The following is a 15,000-nucleotide window of genomic DNA, read 5'->3' as shown; positions in this document are numbered from 1 at the left end:
GGAGTGTGTTATTGTGTGCTGGAGTGTGTTATTGTGTGCTGGAGTGTGTTATTGTGTGCTAGTGTGTGTTATTGTGTGCTAGTGTGTGCTAGAGTGTGTTAGTGTGTGTTAGCGTGTGTTAGTGTGTGCTAGTGCGTTGGTCTGTGCTAGAGTGTGTTAGTGTGTGTTAGTGTGTTGGTCTGTGCTAGAGTGTGTTATTGTGTGCTAGTGTGTGTTATTGTGTGCTGGAGTGTGTTAGTGTGTGCTAGTGTGCTAGTGTGTGCTAGTGTGCTAGTGTGTGCTAGTGTGTGTTAGTGTGTGTTAGTGTGTTGGTCTGTGCTAGAGTGTGTTATTGTGTGCTAGTGTGTGCTAGAGTGTGTTAGTGTGTGTTAGCGTGTGTTATTGTGTGCTAGTGTGTGTTATTGTGTGCTAGTGTGTGCTAGAGTGTGTTAGTGTGTGTTAGCGTGTGTTAGTGTGTGCTAGTGCGTTGGTCTGTGCTAGAGTGTGTTAGTGTGTGTTAGTGTGTTGGTCTGTGCTAGAGTGTGTTATTGTGTGCTAGTGTGTGTTATTGTGTGCTGGAGTGTGTTAGTGTGTGCTAGTGTGCTAGTGTGCTAGTGTGTGCTAGTGTGTGCTAGTGTGTGCTAGTGTGTTGGTCTGTGCTAGAGTGTGTTATTGTGTGCTGGAGTGTGTTAGTGTGTGCTAGAGTGTGCTAGTGTGTTAGTGTGTGTTAGTCTGTATTAGTGTGTGCTAGCGTGTGTGTTAGCGTGTGCTAGCGTGTGTGTTAGCGTGTGCTAGCGTGTGTGTTAGTGTGTGCTAGCGTGTGTGTTAGTGTGTGAGTCTGTTCACACACACAGTAATAAATTGAGTAATAAAGAACACCTCAGCCTGAGTGTGTGTATCTGTTGCTTGTTGCTCTGCTGCAGCTCCGATCCTGGAGGAGTACGACGGCAGCGAGGCGTTCCTCAACGACACGGCAACCACCATCACCGTTCTGCTCAAACCCGCACAGGCTAAAGGAGCTCCCATCAGGTGTGTGTGTGTGTGTGTGTGTGTGTGTGTGTGAGCGAGATTCCTATCCCTCTTCTCTCCAAAGCTCTGTATTTAAACATGAACCCTTTCTGCCATATTTATCCCTCTTTTAAGTTTTCTTCCACTTTTAGATTTTAGTTTTAGTCTAGATTTCTATGCTGGAGGTTTTTGCCCTGCTGCCTGACTTTAGCTTTCTGAACATTTTTCTCATTCTGTTTTAGCAGAATGTCCCGTTTTAGCCTTGATAAATATTTTTGTCTAAATTTAGTATTCGTGTTTAAGATCTCGGTCTGGAAAAGATGAAGTTTTGGGTTTGGATTTGATCCAGGTTTATATTGGGGTTTAGTTTTGTAGTCTGGCTTTTAGCTTTGAATTTTTAATTTGGCTTGATTTTAGTTTTGGTTTTAAAAGACAAAGTGCTGACACTGGCGTTGGTTTTTGACCTGGTGTAAATTTGATTTTTATTCTAGTTTTTGATTCTAATATTGTCCCGTTTTTAGACAATTTCCGCTCAGGTTTAAGCTAGTTTTACTCCACTGTGTGTCTTGTTGTAGTCCAGTTGAACTTTTTGGTAAATTTTGGTCCAGTTTGTTCTTGGTTTTAATTTTAGTTCTCTCCTTGAGATTTTAGTCTTTTTCCCCTGGTTTTAGATCAGAATTCAGATTTGGTCTTGGCCTGGTTTTAAATTTGGTTTTGTCCCGGTTTAATCTGCAGCTCTTTTTGACTCTAGAGTATACAGTTATAAAAGAGAAATTGTTTATAATCACACTATCCGGTATCACCCTGATGAGGACGGGTTCCCTTTTGTGTGTGTGTGTGTGTGTGTGTGTGTGTGTGTGTGTGTGTGAGGGATTATAGCAGATATTGTTGACAGATTAAAGGGATTAAAGCGTATCAGCATTGTTAAGTCTCGTGTCTTTACTCTAAGCCCTGATTGGGATTCGGGCAGATTGTCACCGCCGCTTTGTGAATTATTAAAATCATTCCTTGCCGCTTCGTCTTTATTTATTCACTTATTTATTTATTTTTTCATTTATGTATTTTCTGTTAGAATTATTTTTCTTTTTTCTTTTTGCCGATGTGCAATCTGTCATCATGCCGACTTAGCTGGTGGGAGAGACAGACGGCCTTGTTGTTTACAGGAGAGGTAGTTAAGGTGTGTGTGCGTGTGTGTGCGCATGTGTGTGTGTGTGTGCGCGCGCGTGTGTGTGTGTGTGTATATGTGTGTGACCATCTGCTGTGGTCATTTGTAACAGTTTGTCATTGACAGGCGATGCAGAGAGACAGACAGGGAGAGAGAGACAGACAGACAGGGAGCACGTACAGTGTGTTTTAAGGGACTGGCAGTCCATCTGTAGAAGTATTATGGGATGTCGAAAACACACACACACACACACACACACACACACACACACACAGAGACTCACACACACAGGTTGTTGGTTTATTCACTTGGATGTTTTTAGTTGAGGATTGATACAGAGCACAGACAGACAGACAGAATATAATTTGACTGATAGACAGGTGAGACAGACAGACAGACAAAGGGAAGACAGGTGAGTAGAAGAAGAAGAAGAGCAGATGGATAAACAGAAGGATAGACAGACAGATTTGGAATAAAATAGAAAATTAGACAGAGACAGATAAATGGACACCCAGACAACTGACTGGTGGACAGACAGGACAGACCGACAGGACAGACCGACAGGACAGACCGACAGGACAGACCGACAGGAATGATAGACAGGAATGATAGACAGGCAGTTAGACGGGAGTGATTGACAGGACGGACGGACAGGTGGATAGACTGATAGACAGACAGATAGACAGATAGACAGAAAGACAGACAGACAGATAGACAGGCGGTTAGAAGGGACGGATAGACAGACAGATAGACAGGTGACTAGACAGATAGACAGACAGATAGACAGATAGACAGGTGACTAGACAGATAGACAGGTGGATAGACAGGAGGATAGACAGGCGGTTAGAAGGGACAGATAGACAGGTGACTAGACTGATAGACAGGTGGATAGACAGACGGATAGACAGACAGATAGACAGGAGGATAGACAGGAGGATAGACAGGAGGATAGACAGGTGGATAGAAGGGACAGATAGACAGGTGGATAGACAGGAGGATAGACAGGAGGATAGACAGGAGGATAGACAGGAGGATAGACAGGTGGATAGAAGGGACAGATAGACAGGAGGATAGACAGGAGGATAGACAGGAGGATAGACAGGTGGATAGACAGGTGGATAGACAGGAGGATAGACAGGTGGATAGAAGGGACAGATAGACAGGTGGATAGAAGGGACAGATAGACAGGTGGATAGACAGGTGGATAGAAGGGACAGATAGACAGGTGGATAGACAGGTGGATAGACAGGTGGATAGACAGGAGGATAGACAGGTGGATAGAAGGGACAGATAGACAGGTGGATAGACAGGTGGATAGAAGGGACAGATAGACAGGTGGATAGACAGGTGGATAGACAGGTGGATAGACAGGAGGATAGACAGGTGGATAGAAGGGACAGATAGACAGGTGGATAGACAGGTGGATAGACAGGAGGATAGACAGGTGGATAGAAGGGACAGATAGACAGGTGGATAGACAGGAGGATAGACAGGTGGATAGACAGGTGGATAGATAGACAGGTGGATAGACAGGAGGATAGACAGGTGGATAGAAGGGACAGATAGACAGGTGACTAGACTGATAGACAGGTGGATAGACAGATAGACAGGTGGATAGACAGGAGGATAGACAGGTGGATAGAAGGGACAGATAGACAGGTGACTAGACTGATAGACAGACAGGTAGTGACACACAGTACATATCTGCCTGCCACAATCTGCGTTACAGTGTGTTTTAAGGGACTGGCAGTCCATCTGTAGAAGTATTATGGGATGTTGAAAACACACACACACACACACACACACACACACACACACGCACACACACACTCTGTGTGTCTTCTTTTTTATTTTTACTTCTTTAAGATTGCTGATATTTGTACTAAGGATTAATTTCTATTCTCGTATCTCGGTGTTTGTACACAGACACTCCGTGTTACTAACACTTCTTCTCTTTCCTCTAATGCTCTGGCGATACTCTACATGCACACGGTCATGCCAGTGAAGCTTGCTGAAATGAACTGAACGGACAGACAGATGGATAAATGGACAGATAGACAGACAAACAGACAGGCGGATAGATGGACAGGTGACTAGATTGATAGACAGGCAGATGGACAGGTGGATAAATGGATAAATAGGTCGACGCACAACTGTTGGTCGAGAATCATAGATTAAAAGAGGGGGAAATAAGAAAGAAAAAGACAGAAAGAGGAGAGAACAGGAAGAAAATAGAGAAAGAAACAGACTGACAGAGAAGAGAGAAAGAAAGAGAGGCAGATGGAGATGGAGACATTCATCATCTTCATAAATGTTTTTATTTATTTTATTTCTTTCTGTTTGCTGTCTCTCGCAGTAAATGTTATGGCTGTGTGTGTGTGTGTGTGTGTGTGTGTGCAGATTGTTGCCATGGCAATAATGTGATGCTCTGTATTAATAAATATGAATCAATTCATTCTAATAATAAAAATAATAATAATAATAATAGTATATTTTGAGACAGTAGCAGTGTGACAGTGTGTAAGGGGGCGGAGTCAGCCTGTGTAACTGACAGGTAGCTACAGTGAATAAAGACGTAATCACATGTGGTCAGTCCACCAATAGGAGGACGGTAATCTGGCGATACAGCTCCAGGTTCGCGATTGTGATGGAGTGATGATGGAGAAATGAAAAGGAAACATGTTAATGAACAGAAAGCATCTCCTTACCGCCTGAAGCTCGCCTTGAAGGATGCTTGTGTGGTAATGCGAGCTGTGATCATGACCTGATTATTATCTCCTAATGCGAAACTAAGAAGATAACGGATGCGTGAAGAGATTTATACAGCGATAGTTTCATTCAAAATGATCAGAATTCATTCAAATTAAATTACAGACGAGTGTGAACAGGAAGAATCGGATTCGTGGCACAGATATCTTCTCATCATGTCCTTCTGCGTCGCTCTTATTATTCATTCTCCTTCTCAAATTTTTTTTTTTTTTTTTTTGGCCATTTTAAATCCCATTGCGCTTCGCTTCTCCTGATTGGTCGGTTCGTTGTGTGTCAGTGCTTACCAGATCGTGGTGGAGGAGCTGAACCCTCACCGATCACGCAGAGACGCCGGAACCCTCGAGTGTTTCCAGGTTCCCGTGTCCTACCAGACGGCCTCCAGCTCCGGGTCTCCGTACTACTTTGCGGCGGAGCTTCCTCCCGGGAATCTTCCAGAACCTTCTCCTTTCACGGTGGGAGACAACAAGACGTACCGGGGCTACTGGAACGCTCCGCTCGCTCCACGCAAAAACTACAACATCTACTTCCAGGCTGTGAGCAGTGTGGAGAAGGTCAGCGCACACACACACACACACACACGATGTTGTTCAGTCGGACCTTATTACTCATATTACTGCGTTTCCTGGACTATAATTCACTAGAGAAAGAAACTATTCCGCTTGTAATGGTATTACTAACATCAAGAAAAGCTTCTTTAAATTAATAAATAAATAAAATGGATAATATTAGCTAATGTATTTTTTGGAAAAAAAACTGCTATGATGTCATCGTTATTTAGTGTAAATAATATTATAATTTAACACACAGTAAAAATAGATAATTAACTTGTATAAAGTTCACACTGCAGCATTGTGGGTATATATATATAAATATATATATAAAAACTCTTTATTTGTTATAAATTTGTTCAACAGTATTTTAAATGCTTTTGAAAACCATCATTTTTAGCTACACTTTCAGTAAATGTTTTATATTTTATGCTGAAAAATGTTTTAAATTTTTGCTATAAATAAATAGAAATATTTCATTGGCAGAGACATTAATTAAAAATGCTCAAAAAATCTATCTATCTATCTCTAGCTTTTAAAAATCTCTTTCTTTTTCAATATATTTTTCCCGATTTATTTAGATTTTTCTGATTATTTTCTGATATTTTATTGACATTTTTTATTGTTATTTATTCTTTTTTTTTTCAGTTTCATATCTTTTATTTACTCCAATTTTATTACTTTTCAAAATTCACCTGATGAGATAAAAACAGTTCTTGATCATGATCTTGGAGTGTAAACACACACACACAAACACAAACAAACAAACAAACACACACACAAACAAACACACACACACAAACACAAACAAACACACAAACACACACACACACACTCTTTCATAATTCATCATGTTCCTAAAAACAATAAAACAAACAAGTGGGATGAGTTTGAGTTTCACTCCACGCTGATCAGTGGTGATTTTAACTGAGGTGTGTGTGTGTGTGTGTGTGTGTGTGTGTGTGTTACTTTTTATTCTCCTCCACAGGAAACGAAGACGCAGTGCCTGAGATTGGCAACTAAAGGTGAGAACCTGCTTTATTGCTTTTCATTCCGAGGTTCTCTTCGGAATGGCGGGAGTGGACATATTGCTTATTTCCTGTCTCTTGCTCTCGTATCCACATGGACAGTCTGACACACACACTCTGTCGCTAACGCACACACACACACACACACACACACACACACACACACACTGTCTCTCTGCAGTGAAAGCTTATTTGTGATCTCCGTGACACATTTGCTGGTGAAGCACCTTGCTCTGCTGATCTGCCGTTTTTACGGCTGCGTGAGGACAAACCGAGCCAATCGCCATGATTTGTGCTTCATCAGAGATTTTCAATAATCCGCACTTTTCATCTGTCACCTAAAATACCGGACGAGCGGAGATCTGCGCCAGCGTGCACTCATCTCCTCAAATTAATGTGCTAGGAGACCGGCCCGCTGTTCCGCCGCAGGCCAAGAAACATTCCTCAAAATATTCTTAACAAATGTTTGGCTAAGTTTCTAGACTACATGACTTTTCAGTAAAGAATTCATTTTAAAGATATTTTTAATCCAACACGTGGCCTGATCCAGCTCTCTGGCTATTAACTGCACATCTGAGACTGCTTCAGTGCTAGCATTAGTGCTAATCTGCTGTTCCCTCAGCCCCATGTTCCCTCAGCTCCATGTTCCTCAGCTCCATGTTCCTCAGCTCCATGTTCCCTCAGCTCCATGTTCCTCAGCATCGTGTTCCCTCAGCTCCATGTTTCTCAGCATTGTGTTCCCTCAGCTCCTTGTTCCTCAGCATTGTGTTCCCTCAGCTCCTTGTTCCTCAGCATCGTGTTCCCTCAGCTCCATGTTCCCTCAGCTCCTTGTTCCTCAGCATTGTGTTCCCTCAGCTCCATGTTCCCTCAGCTCCATGTTCCCTCAGCTCCATGTTCCCTCAGCTCCATGTTCCTCAGCATTGTGTTCCCTCAGCTCCATGTTTCTCAGCATTGTGTTCCCTCAGCTCCTTGTTCCTCAGCATCGTGTTCCCTCAGCTCCATGTTCCCTCAGCTTCTTGTTCCTCAGCATTGTGTTCCCTCAGCTCCATGTTCCCTCAGCTTCTTGTTCCTCAGCATTGTGTTCCCTCAGCTCCTTGTTCCTCAGCATCATGTTCCCTCAGCTCCATGTTCCTCAGCATCGTGTTCCCTCAACTCCATGTTCCCTCAGCTCCTTGTTCCTCAGCATTGTGTTCCCTCAGCTCCATGTTCCTCAGCATCGTGTTCCCTCAACTCCATGTTCCCTCAGCTCCTTGTTCCTCAGCATTGTGTTCCCTCAGCTCCTTGTTCCTCAGCATTGTGTTCCCTCAGCTCCTTGTTCCTCAGCATTGTGTTCCCTCAGCTCCATGTTCCTCAGCATCGTGTTCCCTCAACTCCATGTTCCCTCAGCTCCTTGTTCCTCAGCCCCGTGTTCCTCAGCATTGTGTTCCCTCAGCTCCATGTTCCCTCAGCTTCTTGTTCCTCAGCATTGTGTTCCCTCAGCTCCATGTTTCTCAGCATTGTGTTCCCTCAGCTCCTTGTTCCTCAGCATCGTGTTCCCTCAGCTCCATGTTCCTCAGCATCGTGTTCCCTCAACTCCATGTTCCCTCAGCTCCTTGTTCCTCAGCTTCATGTTCCCTCAGCTGCTCCATAAGGGAACTTTTTAGGGAACCTTGGGAATGTAAGACCCTGTATAGTGCCTTGGGAACATAACACCTTGAGAACATATGGCCTTGAAGGTGTGAGGCCCTGAGTACATAGTATCCTGAAACCTAGGACCAAGGGAGCATGAAACCCTGGAAATGTAGATCCCTGGGAAAAAGTGCCTTGAGGACATGGGAATATGCCCTGAGAATATAGCACCATGGTAATGTTACATCCCTGAGAATGTAGGGTCCTCAGGACATAGGACCACTGAAGACCATGAGAAGATCCTCATAAGGATCCTCAGAACATAGTACTTGGGGACATAGAACAGTGAGAATGTAGAACGTTGATAATATTGGGGCCTGAGAATGTAGGACCTTAAAAACCTAGAACACTGGGAATGTAGGATGTGGGAACATGATGCCTGGAGAACATAGCACTCTGGAAACATGGGACTTGCCTGAAGAACACAGAACGTCGAAAACGTAGCGTCCTCTGAAACCCTTAGAGCGCGTGTTAGCTAGTGAGCGTTTGAAAGAAAGGTGCTATGGCATTATTGCTTTTATTTAAATTCCCAACATGGGCCAAGCCATCTACAAGAGAAAACATCTTCAAATAATCCACAATCCTGGTGAAGTTTCCGGAGTTTTTGCATAAATATAAGTGATTAGTGCTATCCTTGTGTTAGCATTAGCACTAATAACACACTGCGTTGTAGCCTCTTTCGGTTTACTGTCTTTACATGGACCGTCTCAGTGAATAAAGTGAATATACTCGAATAAAATCAGCAGCAGCTCTGAAGGCATCTACTGCTTTCTCCTTTCAAACCTTACGATTAGTACCTGCAAGATAATCTCTTACTTTTGTTCAACATTTTTACTGAAATTCTGCAGATACGTGATCAGAAACATAAAATCCGAGTTCCCTGCTGTCTTCATTTTTAAAACATAAAATTATTTTCATTTCACTGTCTTCATTTAAACATAAATTATCTTCCGCTATCGCTAGCTGTCCGATTGTTAGCACTAGTCTCAAGATAATTTGGTTTGTTTCTTTACTGTTCATACCTCAGTTCCTTACACTTCTAAAATTAAAAAAATATATATATATGATGGAGTAAATCAAAGTACCACATGCTAGATGTTTTTATTTTTATTTTTTTTCTGGCCCACTACATTGTTCAGCTAGCCGTCTGTTTGTTATGGTGTTAGCTCCGGGACATATGGTGCGCTTCTCAGACTCGGTGCAGTGCTAATGCGCATTTGTGCTGCTTTATCTGGGATTTTTTTTTAAAGTGCAGTTGGAGGATTTTGAAAAAGTGCTGTGGCTGGGAGATTAGCGAAAGTGCTGCTAGCTAATCCATAGCCAGCTGGACGAGATTTAGCACGTAGCGGGTCTCTAGGGGGACAAGCCGTGACGGGGACAGTCCGTCTCATATGCTCTTTAAACTGTTAATCCTCCCCGAGTGTCACCTCCATGATTGTCTGAGTGCCATGCCTTTTGATATGATAGTTTTGACGTTTATTGTGGAGTTGAAACTGTAAAAGTTGCTCAGGAGAACACTGTCTGCTGAACGCTGTCCAGTGAAACAGATTAGTCTTTTACGAATATAGAACATTAATTAACTGTTTAACTTTTATTTCTTAATTGTAGTTCATTCATAATTGTGTTTTTGTTAAGATGAAACTAGAAAAAAATCTTAGAGAAAAAATTCTCTTTGCTAATTCTAATTATCGTTGGTGTTTGTTATAGCATAGTTTAGCAGTGGAAATTTTATTATTATTTTTTTATAATATATAAACTATATATAAAATGCTAATATATTTTATTTTTTAAATAATAATATATCAACTATATATAAAATGCTAATATATAAAATGATATAAGTTAACATAATATCTAAAATAATAAGTATGTTTAACGTAAATATCATAGTTTGGTACTAATTCAGTGTTTTTCCCCTATACGTTTTTTTAAAAATATGAATTTATCTTTTTCCTTTCTGTAACATACTGTGTTTTATAATTGTACCATTATTACAGTTAAAGAAAAAAAAAAATAAATAAAACAACAGTAAGAGCTAGCTACAGGACCTTTGCTTAGTCATTTAAATGTTAAGGTTTTAGTTTTAGGTGCTTTGTAAGTCTTGATCGGAAAATAAATATTTATTAAAATTAAGTGCTAGGAACAGAAACATTCCTGTGTTCAGTCTTAACTTTGGGCTTAAGTTCTCTGGCTAAGAATTGAAATGATTAGTCCTGACTTTAGCAACAGTATCTGTAGTTATCCTTAAAGAGAGTCTGAACTTTAGGCTGTTATTCAGCTAAAAGCATAAGAACTAGTAAAATAATTTTTAAGATCAATCTTGGCGTTAAATGATCTAGCTACAAATAATAATCATTATTTATTAGCATATGAAACATTCCTGTGATTAATGTTGAACTAATGTCCTTATAAAGTTAGCCTTTAGGTTATTTAGCTAAGAATAAAATACAGAGGAAGGAATATTTATTCTTGTCAGTCTTGCTTGAGTTAACGTTTTTATTTCTAGTTTGGGCTTAATTTATCTCGCTAAATTTCCAGGTGTAATTTTGGGCTTAATTTATCTAGCTAAAAAAAAATATATATATATTTTTTTTTTCAGTCTTAAGTTTGGGTTTAGTTTATCCAGCTAAAATAGTTCTGTTTACACTTTTGTATTTGTGCTTAAGTTATCCAAGTCAAAAATAATTCTGTTTTTCAGTCTTAACTTTGGGCTATGTTTATCCAGCTAAAATTATCCATCTACAAATGTTTCTATTTTTAATCTTAAATTTAGGGTTGAAGTTTTCCAGCGATAAATAAGTCTGAATTCAGTCTTGACATTGAGCTTAAGTTTAAAAAATTTAAACTTTGCTAGCTGCAGATGCATGTCTGTGATTGGCGTTGAAGTTAAGATTAATTTATCCTGCTAACTGAGAAATCCTGAGAAATCCTGAGAATCCTGAGAACAAGTGCCCCCTCTTGCCCCTGAAGTAGATTGTAGGGTTAGATCATCACGCTCTCCTCCTCAGACAGAGGAAGATGTTGAGGGCTCGCAGCGGAGTGTTGAGGATTACAGTACGGCGGAGACGCTCGGCCCCGCAGCCGCACCTGACAGATTGAATATGAAAGCGTTTGTTATTATAGATTTGCTGTTGTCATTAATTATTCTCCATCTCTGCCTTTCTTGTGGGAGATAACATAATAAAAGCGGCGAGCTGGAAGCTCGCGGCGCTCGCGCACAGAATTTGATACGCTCCGTGTCATGTACCGTTAGCAGGAGGGGGAAATAGATTTTCATTTTAGGCGAGCAGTTTTATCTCCGAAATGGATGTAATCCAATTTCATTTGAATTTCTTCCAGTTTTTTTTTCCTTCTTCTCGGCGACCGTGTTTATGAGAGTTGACGCTGGTGTAAGTGTTTTGGCAGGAGAGAGAGGGTTTTGTGTCTGTACCAATACTCCATAGCATCAAATCACACACACACACACACACACACACACACACACACACACACGCACGCACGCACCGAGTCACCTTTTAACCCCAGTGTCACAATCCATTCAGAGCTGCTCTTTAAAACACGTTGCACTCGCACTTAAAAAATAAATAAATAAAAAAATGGGCGGAGCTGCTCAGGGCGTGTGTGTGTGTGTGTGTGTGTGTGTGTGTGTGTGTGTGTGTGTGTGTGTGTGTGTGTGTGTGTGTGTGGGGAGATGTGAGTTTGTCTTTCTGTGCCCTAAAACGACCTGCATGCACGCACCATTTTCTGCACCAGTAACGTCATTGTTGCCACGTATCATCCAGGACAGAACACAAAACCAGCTCCGATATTATTTTATATGTAAAGTAAAAAAAAAAAAAAAAAAATCATATTTTTCAGAAAAGTGTAACGTCAAGTATTTTTTTTTAACCTCTTCTTAACTAATAACGTTGCAACTCAAGTGAGAAAATCAAGAGTTAAATCAGTCTTTATTTCATCTGTATTACTGATAATAAAAATACGTCTAGAGAGCAAGCTAGGCTAGTTAGTCAGGACTGGCGAGAGCGTTGCTATGGTTACAGTGGGCGTGATTGCTAAACTTTACCTACGGAACCTAGATAGCTAAAAATTATAACAGAAGCTAAGTACCTTAACTTGATGTGGAACATATGTAGCTAAAATTATGAACATTTCCTACAGACCCGAAGAGCAAAAACATATCTATAAAACTTTACCTGTAGAACCCTCAAAAAAAAAAAAAAAATATATATATATATATATATATATATATAATGTTCTATAGTTCTATATATAATATAAGAATTATATATAGAACTATAGAACCCTATAGAACTTTACCTACAGAATCTATATAGTTAAAATTATCTGTGGAACTTTATTTACAGAAATTAAAAATTATTTATAGAACATTACCTATAGGACCTATTTTGCGAAAAATATTCTACAGAAATTACAATTATCTATTGAACATTATCTACAGCTAAAAATTATCTACTTACAGAAACTATATAGCTAAAAAAAATATGTATGGAACATTATTTACAGAATCTTTATAAAACTAAAATTAATCTATATACAGGTAAAATTATCTACAGAACTTTAGCTACAGAACCTAAAATCTAAAGGTTCCTCAAGTCTAAACTTATCAATAGAAGCTTATCTACGAAACATAGTTAGGTAAAAATTATTTATAGAACTTTACATACAGAACCTATCTAGTGAAAAATAATCTGCAGAACTTACAATTATCTATAGAATTTATATAGTTTAAATTATATACAGAACTTTACTTACAGAAGCTATATAGCTAAAAATTATCTATTGAACTTTATCTACAGAAAGTTTATAGAGCTAAAATTAATTTATATAAAGGTAAAATTATCTACAGAACTTTATTTTATAATATTTACAGACAGGTAAAAATTATTTATAGAATTTTACATACAGAACCTATCTAGCGAAAAATAATCTACAGAAGAACTTACAATTATCTATAGAACATTATCTACAGAATTTATATAGTTAAAATTATCTGCAGAACTTTATTTACAGAAATTAAAAATTATTTATAGAATAATAACTTTACCTATAGAACTTATCTAGCAAAAAATAATCTATAGGACAATTTATCTAGTTAAAATTATCTACAGAATCTTTTCTTACAGAAGATATAAAGCTAAAAATTATCTATAGAACTATCGCTACAGAATCTATGTAAAGGTAAAATTAATTTAAATAAAGGTAAAATTATCTAATTATAATTTTATTTACAGAATCTAAAATCTAAAGGTTCCTCAAATCTAGACTTATCAATAGAAGCTTATCTACAAAACCTAGATAGGTAAAAATTATTTATCGAACTTTACTTATGTCAATTAAGAAGCTATACAGCTAAAAATTCTCTGTGGAACATTATTTACAGAAATTAGATAGTTAAAGTATCTATAGAGCATAAACATAAACGTTACCTGCGGCACGTTACTTGCGAAAGTGGTATAGCTGTACAGTTAAAATTTACGTACAGGAGCTAGATCGCTAAAATGTATCTATAGCACATAGATAGCTAAACTTTACCTATAGAACCTAGATAGCTAAATGTTACCTGCAGAACGAAGACTTTTTTTTTTCCTTATTAGCTCAAAACGCACTCTGGTTAGCGATTTTTCTGGGAAAAAAAAAGAACTAAAAACAAAAACAAAACACTCAAAAACAAAACAAATTGTGTTCGATATCTGATGAGAAACCAAAATAATAATAATCTCATTAATATGCAAATATATTCATATACAAGTATAAAAAGAAATATAGTTATATTGGCATTAAGGTCGTGTGTGGTCTCACGCATCGCTAAACACCATGCTAACGTTAAACACACAGAGAGAGAGAGAGAGAGAGAGAGAGAGAGAGAGAGGAAGATGAGGAAGACCACCCCAGCGTGTGAGGAGGAAGTGGAGTGAAAGTAGGCCGGTGTGTAAAAGCGTACCGACTCGCTCCGGGCCGCGGCGTTGTTAATAAAAGCCGTCGCTGTTGCACGCTAACGCGGTGAGCGCTCTGCGCGAGCGGAACACAATAAACGTCCGGGTCGATGCTCACTGACACTGTCGTAATGGCTTCATTGTTAGCTTGTAAAACACATTAGTGTGTATTTACGGGGTTCTACACACACACACACACACACACACACAGAGCCATGCTGCATTAAGAGTGTGCGTGTGTGTGTGTGTGTTATAGCTCGATTATTCAGTGTGTCCTTTTATGAGTGTAGTGTCCAGGAGAAGTGCACTTCCTAATGGATCTGTGTGTTTATGTTTACAAGTCCAGATTCTAGAGCTAATGCTAACATGCCTTTTATTACTTTTTATATTATTATCGTTACTGACTCATCAAAACTTACAGCGTAAAGACCAGACACACTTTTTTTTTTTTTTTAGCTAGCTAGCCATCATAATTCTAGGATTTATGGATAATATTTAAATAATTATTTGATATTTGATTTAATACTTACTTTTACAAAGTGATCGTAGCTAGCATACTTTCAAGCTAGCTAGCTATTTGGTTATATATGTTAAGCTACACTGTAATCCTAGCTAGCTTATTAGCTAGCTAGTCATTTATTTTTTAAAGCTAGCACCTTGTAATTGGAGGCCCTCTTTCTAACGCTAGATCGTTTGTTTATTCGCAAATTAAGGCAAGTTAGCAAGCCTTCGTTACTGCATAGTCTGCGGTATTTCAATGTAAAAATCCTATTTTAAAACGTTTTTTTAAAGCTAGCTTGTTGTTTAATAAGCTACTTCGTCCTCAGACATGGGGATTTCATTGTTTAAAATAAATATGAATTATATATATATATATATTA

General features: G+C 39.1%; 1 protein-coding gene across 11 annotated transcripts in view; it reads left to right on the top strand.

Moving 5' to 3' along the window:
• Window positions 1–15,000, top strand: part of ptprk (protein tyrosine phosphatase receptor type K) — a 148,424-nt gene that overhangs the window by 98,885 nt on the left and 34,539 nt on the right. For all 11 annotated transcript variants that reach the window (XM_053231646.1, XM_053231642.1, XM_053231641.1 and 8 more), the window contains 3 exons: window positions 903–1,008; window positions 5,199–5,472; window positions 6,458–6,494. In XM_053231646.1, coding sequence (XP_053087621.1) covers window positions 903–1,008; window positions 5,199–5,472; window positions 6,458–6,494 — 417 coding nt within the window. The remainder of the gene's footprint in view (window positions 1–902; window positions 1,009–5,198; window positions 5,473–6,457; window positions 6,495–15,000) is intronic.

This window comes from Pangasianodon hypophthalmus, chromosome 30, assembly GCF_027358585.1.
Source record: "Pangasianodon hypophthalmus isolate fPanHyp1 chromosome 30, fPanHyp1.pri, whole genome shotgun sequence".
NCBI lineage: Eukaryota > Metazoa > Chordata > Actinopteri > Siluriformes > Pangasiidae > Pangasianodon > Pangasianodon hypophthalmus.
Note: the sequence above shows the minus strand (reverse complement) of the source record. Positions and strands in the feature narration are given on the sequence as shown.